The sequence below is a fragment of the Mercenaria mercenaria genome, unplaced genomic scaffold, assembly GCF_021730395.1.
Source record: "Mercenaria mercenaria strain notata unplaced genomic scaffold, MADL_Memer_1 contig_4146, whole genome shotgun sequence".
NCBI lineage: Eukaryota > Metazoa > Mollusca > Bivalvia > Venerida > Veneridae > Mercenaria > Mercenaria mercenaria.
This window is the reverse complement of record NW_026462353.1, coordinates 58,603-66,237: the sequence shown is the minus strand read 5'-3', so window position 1 is coordinate 66,237 and position 7,635 is coordinate 58,603. Positions and strand designations below refer to the sequence as shown.

Genomic DNA, 7,635 nt, shown 5'->3' with positions numbered 1-7,635 from the left:
TCAGATGTATTTGATTTGGCTGATGCAAAAAAAAAAAAATATAATAATAAAAATAAACAACCGTATATATAGAGCTGCGTTCATGGCTAAATTTTAATTAGTAATAACCATGTGTTAAAAAACTGGCAGTTTTTTATGGTAGTTCAAATTCAGTCTTTGGCTATTTATACATTTATTTAGTGTGTACTTTTAACCAAACACCCAATACTGTATATTTAGTTCGTCAATACATAAAAACTGTATAGTGAGGGTTCATTGTATCAAGTATGAAATTTTGGCTTAGTGTAATTTTAACATTTTATAAGTTTTATTCTTTTTCTTATAAGTTTTATTCTTAACCTGTTTAGATACGGAACACCTACCTGGAGTACCCTATGACTGTGAGATGGAAGTAGACAGGAACTGCAAAGCAATCATAGGGATCTGGAGCTTCGGGATGCAAGGGGAGTGTGTCCACAGAGACATGGGTTTCCGCATCGGTAGGAACGGTTATAAGCGAGGAGTGATTCAAGTTAGTTGTCATAATCCTTTCACTGAACACATAAAGTTACTACTGACAAAGTTAATTTAAACTGTTGCTGTAACAGCAAAGCTGAATCATAGTTCTTTGAATGATTATAGGTTCCCTCTGTACCAAATATTTCAATTCACATGCTACCAACGTATCTTATTCGCTAAAATCTTCAAAGGTTTATATATTTATATTTAGAAAGATTATAAGTCTGTACATTTTTGCAAATATATTTCCAAAGATTTATAAATTTATATAGATATAATAAAAAACGATACAAACATTTGAAGATTTTAGCGATTTTCGGCTCCAATCCGAGCACGTGATGAGCATTTCGATCTCAAATAATCATTAGATGAACTGTCAAAGACTGGTCAGATTAACCAGATCCACCCAAAAAGGATTGGCACAGTGCGTGGTCACTTAACGGTATTTGTACATAGTGGAAATTAAAAAAAAAGTATCTTGTTAGTAACTGCTAGCCCGATTTTAAAATAGTTTCACACGAACCTTTGGTAACTCTCTACCAAGACTGTTCAAAGTATTTCGAATCATCAAAAACATTGCCACAAGATGGCGTGGCCAATTTTCTCTAAATGTACTATAGTATATTCATAATATTGGAAACTTAAAAAATCTTCTCGGTACAAAGTAGTGGCCAAATTTCAAAATAATTTTCCACGGATGTTCCTTAAGCGGTTTTTAGAAAGAGTGTTTAAATTATACTGTCCGTCAAATGCATTGCAGCCGGATCCATAGAAATCAAGATTGTTCATTTTTTTATGATTTTTCTAAACGTAGACGTTATGGGTGATGGTCAATTTTCAGTATAATGTTTACAGGGACAACTCTTATTTCTAGAAACTGGAGGCCCATGTTTAGAATAATTTACTTTAGAGTATTCTGTTTTGTGACAGCATGGCTAAAAATAGATACATCTTCAAGTGACATCTCCTCTTAACCGGTTTGGTACTGTTTTGCAAAAGTTTATTGGGTGACCCTCTCCATAAGAATATTCAAATTTATAATAATAATAATAATAATAATAATAATAATAATAATAATTATAATAATAAATTCTTTATTTTCAGAAAGTAACAAGTACAGACATGCAAATAAAACATTTACAACATCTTAGTTCAAACATGGCCTTCTATAAGTTAAATTACCCGACAATCACTCAGAAAACATAATCTAAAATTGCATTCATACTTAAACATTATAAATAAAACAGAGTAAGTTTTACAGTCAAAGACTTCATGTAATAAAATTTGTTTCCGATTTGTCAAAAAAAAAGTAATATCAAAACAATTGCTAAGAGGCGCGCCGGCCAGTTTTCAAAAAAAAGTGAGCAATATAGGTTCAACTTGTTTCATAAACTTAAACGTTGATTTATACATCAAGTGTGTATATCCTTTTTTAAGCTTCACTGGAATAACCCAGAGCAACGATCCGACTATACAGACAGTTCCGGTATGGTTTTACATCTGACCAAAAAGTTACGACAATACGACGCCGGAATCCTATCCGTCGGACAGGACCATCTAGTCATTCCACCAGGAGAGGAGCATGTTCAATTCACCGGCGTATGTTCGTCTGAGTGTTCAAAGTGGCTTATTAAGGATGAAGTTAAAGTTCCAGTAGCATTCAACCACATGCACGGGCTAGGTAATGAAACAAGTATTATATTAACGTACACTTATCGATTGACTTGCCGGTCTATAGTCAATACCATTTGTCTGAGGTTACAGAAGCGTCAAGTGATTTTTTTTTCACGAGGCCGAGACACGCTGTTAAATGATTTTTTAAGTGTTAGGATCTATCATGTAATTAAACCAAGACAAAAAAGTAATTATTTCTTTTCATCAAAGTGCAAGTTTCGTGTAAAATAAAATGCGTGTTTGAAATACATAACATACATATATACACCGAGCTGTGGTGAATTAATGGATAAGGTACCTGTCCCGCAATCGGGAGGTCGAAGGTTTTAGCTCTGTCTGTCATAGGCGGGACTTGTTACTGAAAGGAGACCGGTTGGTGAGCCGCCAGCCAGATAAATAATGGTTACCGATTTCCTACCTGCCTGGTGCTTGGCATTAAAAACATAGGAACCAGGAAGTAATGCTGTTCAATTTATGTAGGTGGTTCATAAGCCAACTTTGTTGCCCCTTTCAGTAGGTGTGGCACTATAATAAACAAACACATTACTTTATAATTTACACTTTACTTTACATAATTTTTTCGTTTTAAAGGGGTTTCTCAGAAGGTCGAGCTGATTCGTGATGGAAGAAAAATTCAGGACATAACGTACGATCCTAAATATGATTACAACACACCTGAATTACACATGTAAGTATCTGACAGAATTAGGGATACATGCGCAGCTCTGAATGAAGTAAAGCAGGTTTAAATGCTCATAATCCCTTTGTTTAAAATATGGCTGCCACATTTTGTGACAGGAAAGGCTGTACCGGCGACAGTAACCATCAGAACAAATCAACACCCTTTACAATATTTACAAGTTTATTTACAAAAGATGATTATTAACAATGAATAGATATGAAAAGAAAAAAAAACTGATTATAAGAAAGAAAAAAAAGAAAGTTCAGTATCTCTAGATACAAAAGTTCTTATAGTCCATTCTAATCTGACGTGACACAGGTCTTTAATGTAATTGTGAACTTTAAGTAGCACAAACAAAACATAGCTTCTAAATTCAGTCCCTTTAAACCGTGAATACGTTGATTCCGTGTTGGCCCCCTATGGTGGTAGGTGATTGCATCCCTGAGCTGACTTCAGAGGATAACAAAAATCATCGTCTTTGCGGTTTACGGCACAACCATGGGACGAAAGCTCTGCGCTGGGACTATCACATCCAGGCGAGTGAAGACAAGTGAACCTCGGGCATTGTACTTCCGGGTTATGACATCACCAGGAAAAATCGTCTGGCGGAAGAAGCTCGATCGAGCATAAATTTCTAGCAAGAAAATAATTCAGACATAGATTCGTCTATAAAGTCGTAAGGTGGTGTGCGCAAGGCATATCTAGTCCAGTCTATTTAAAGGATAATGTCCCGCCAAATACTAAATTTCATGGGATTCACGGTTAAGCCGTGAGCTCCGACTATTGTCATTTTCACGGGATTCACGATATAGCCGGGAAATCTAACTACTTTGGCGCGAATTTAAATTGACAATTTGAGGCCCATTATAGTGGTTTTGGGGATAAAAACATAAATTACTGAAGTTTATAAAATATCAACTTTCTTATTACTGAACAGAATTTAATGAAATTTACATGGAAATTTAAGTTATGAAATACAGAAAAACATGAGAGGTATTTCATGCGTGAAATCTGACATTTACCTCAATAACTCAAAAATTTACAAAAAGATGATGCAATACCTGCATTTACAATACATATAAAATAAGGCCAGTATGTCAATTTGTGACACATTTTCTGTTATGAACATAAAATACATTAACTTCTGGTTAAATCCTATTACCGATTGTTACTTTCTTTAACATTTGTTAAAGCTTTAAATATTGCCAAATATACTAGAATGTTTTTATTGAATTTATTGCTTTTTATTACTACCTTTATGTCTATAACAGTTCATGTGCAGTATTAAAAGTAGTGCTTTTCTAATCGCGTAAATACGCATAACATCTATTTGGAAAGCTGTTTCATCTGTTTTTAAGATAACATATTTACAGCATTATGAACCTTTAAGAACCTCAGCATGGTACTGTACGGTTTGTATTATGTCCCTTACACTAATGGACTATGGAGGCTAACTACATCTTTGTTTGCTAGATCAATTTATTTTTGAAATAATATCTGTGTAAACTTTTAACATGTATGAAATACACTGTTTACACTTTATATTTATTTCTTGCTTGTTCCAAAAAGAGCCTAACCATAAAAACACAATTTAATTATATTCAAATATTTTACTATAAAATTTCTCAACGAGATATAATTATATCTGTTCCTATTTAAAGGTTGGAGAATTTGAGACAGGCTTTGTCTCTACAGAGGAGTGGTTATGGCCGCTAACTTCGAACTGTTTGCCTCTTACCGATACGAAATTAAAACATCCCTTGAGGTGTAGATTTTTTACATGCCTGGCGTACGGGTAGTCGGAGGTTCTACCATGATGCCCACCCTTGTCTGGAACAAAACCCGAAGGGCCCCCTCACCAGCAAAAGTCGCCATATGGCATAACTTGTATCAGTATTACTCTAAGCAAAAATAGAAGAAGAAAAAACGCTAAATAACGGAAATATATATAAACAACAACAAAGTCTAATTTTAAGAAAGACGTTTCGTTTTTCGTACAACTTCTATTTCTTATATAACGTATAAACATTGCCTTCTTAACAGTTATGATACGCCATTGATCCTTAAACCTGGAGATGAAATGAGGACAGAGTGTAACTTTAACTCAATGTCAAGAACAACAACAACGTTTATGGGCTATGGTACTTATGACGAAATGTGTTATGGATTTATAACTTACTATCCAAAAGGTAAGGGGTAGAGATTAGATGAAATATAAGCATCATAATGATATGTAAATGTATAGTGGTTAAATACTCTAATTATTTAAATAGTTCCAAACTCCATGGAGTGATTACCTCTCCTGGCACTAAGTTTATGTTATTTTGGCTTTCTTTATTCGAAGCAACAACACGGTGTTTTTCATTTCCAGAGAACATTCCGATTCCCCTGTGTTCAGCCTGGAAGGATGTAACAGAATGCGCCTTCAATATCAGTGACGTCATACATGGTTGCCGTTTCAAAGACCTTCATGACACTAGCAAACCAAGCATGAAGGCAACCTATGACCTCGTGATGGAACATTGTTCACCCCATATTGGATGTAGGAAGGAATGTTTGCCTGTTGCTAGGCGGCTGAAACAGACTTCATGCTACAGAAAAGGTATTTACTATCTTTGTATGCATAAACGTAAATTCCTGATTGTTTTTAAACGCCCAATTAATGAATTGACCAGCTGGCTTCCGGAACAAAGATATTTGTTCATGAAAGAGACAAGGGAATGCTTTATAAATTCACTGAAATATTTCCACTAGCACCAAGCAAGACGTTGATTACATTTCCTCTGCGATATCTAATGCCAGTTAGAGTAATCGAGTAGTAATTCTTCACTGCATAGTCATACAGTAATCATAGTTCAAGAAACGATTGTCGAACTAAGTGATCGTGTAGATCTCATTGACTCCCTGTAAGAGGATTGTAGTAACTTTGACGGAAGATTATAGAATAATTGGAAATGCACATTTATTGCAAACGGCATAGGTTTCAGTTTTTGGTGTTGGAATTCAGATCTTATTATGCCTCTTCAAAGAAAAGTGGTTTGTTTTGCTCCTTGTCGGCTGATAGTCGATATACCGTTTGGTTTTTCATCAATAACTAGATAATGTCATGTCCTAAAGTAGTCGAGCTTCAGTAGATGACTGCCCGACCTCATTATTTTGGGGATCAGTATCTCAAAGGTCAAGATCAAAGTGACCTTCCGATTGACAACAGTGTCTGCACAGAAAGTAAAAAAAAAACGTTTGGTCATACAATCGTTCAGCTTCAAAGGGTGATTGAATGTGACCGATTGACCCCTGTTGTTTTGGAGTTACTTGGTCAAAGATTAAGGTGACAGTGACCTTGAGTTCAGATCATTAACTAGAAAATGCTTAGGCTTTACAGTTGTCTAACTTCATCTGACGATTGTCTGTGACCAGAAGATGATCTCTACTGTTTCCTGGATCAGATGGACAAAGGTTAAGGTCATTACGATATGCAGACTGAAAATGGGTTCCTCTTAATAGAAAAAAAACGCTTTTGCCTTCAGTAGTTAGATTTCATATGATTGTTGCCTATGATCATAAGATGACTACTATTATTTTGAGGTCAGTAGTTCAAAGGTCAAGGTAAAGTAACCTTCAGACTGAAAACTGTTTCCAATCAATAAGTAAAGAAGGCTTTTACCTGTATTTTTAAACTTCAAAGGAGTATAGCTTGTTGCAAGTAGATGAACAACGATTGTTTAAAAGGGTCAGGGTCTCAGTGACCTTCAGGCAGAGATAAGTCACTGGAGAATGCTTAGTCTGCTTCGTTTAACTTCAAATGATGATTGCCTGTGATCAGGAGATTATCTGTATTTTTCATGGGTAAGTAGACCAAGGTCAAGTGACCTTGCTGAAATTTGTTTCCGACCAATATGTTGAGAACGCTTTAGCGTACTCAAGTATTTATTTGTCAGGCATCACGTAATAACTGTATGCAGCCTGTAGATGACCCCTATCAGGTTAAAGTCGCACATACAAACTTTCATCCGCAGTTGCATTTACAGACAGTCATTGGAACATAACATTTTTGACTTTAATAGCTCTTGCTTTTTTCTACTGATTTCGTCTTATTTCTTGTAGGTACTGTAGATGAGTGGGCTCGATTGAATATAGAGAAGGAATCGCCAGATGTACTTAAAATGATGAAGTTTTACGCTGCACTCGATTCATGCGATAGAGAACTTGTTCTAGAAGAAAATGCGTCGGGTCCAGAAAAATGTCCATCGGTGATTAAAGTTGAAGCTGGTAATATCAACGGATCTGGTGTTCGAGTTGCCAACATTCCATTAGTCATTTTTGTTGTATGCTCTTTGCTATGGTTTAAGCGGTTGTAGTCAGTTGCACAAAAAGAGTAGACATGCTTATTTAAAATACCATCCTTCAATAAATCTGTAAACATGCTTAATTATAACGTATGATGGAAGATCAGGAATCTGTTATATTCGAATTTGAAAATAATTATGATTGTTCTCATTTAATTTTCAAATCGAAATTCTGTTATTTAGAAATTCTAACCTGATCCAGATAACTTTGAGGTATTTTAAGGTAATAATTTTAACAGCATCCCCAGTAAAGCATACAATTTAGCGTATTTTGTCTTTTTTGGCACTCACCGATGAACCTAAGTACTATTTAACATCTGATATTCGTAGGAACCTTTGCAATGACAGAGTTATCAGCGGATTATAATTATTGTCGGATTTTGGAGATTGTATGTGTACAACTTTGTCCTTGTACTCCAAGCTTGTTTATGCTTG

At 35.2% G+C, this 7,635-nt stretch overlaps 1 protein-coding gene across 1 annotated transcript; it reads left to right on the top strand.

The window, feature by feature from the left end:
• The first annotated feature begins 5,275 nt into the window (after positions 1–5,275).
• LOC128553650 (uncharacterized) lies at positions 5,276–7,212 on the top strand. Its single transcript, XM_053534824.1, has 2 exons — positions 5,276–5,456; positions 6,959–7,212. Exons 1-2 carry the CDS (start codon positions 5,345–5,347, stop codon positions 7,210–7,212), a joined length of 366 nt encoding a protein of 121 aa, XP_053390799.1. The 5' UTR covers positions 5,276–5,344.
• Positions 7,213–7,635: the final 423 nt, after the last annotated feature.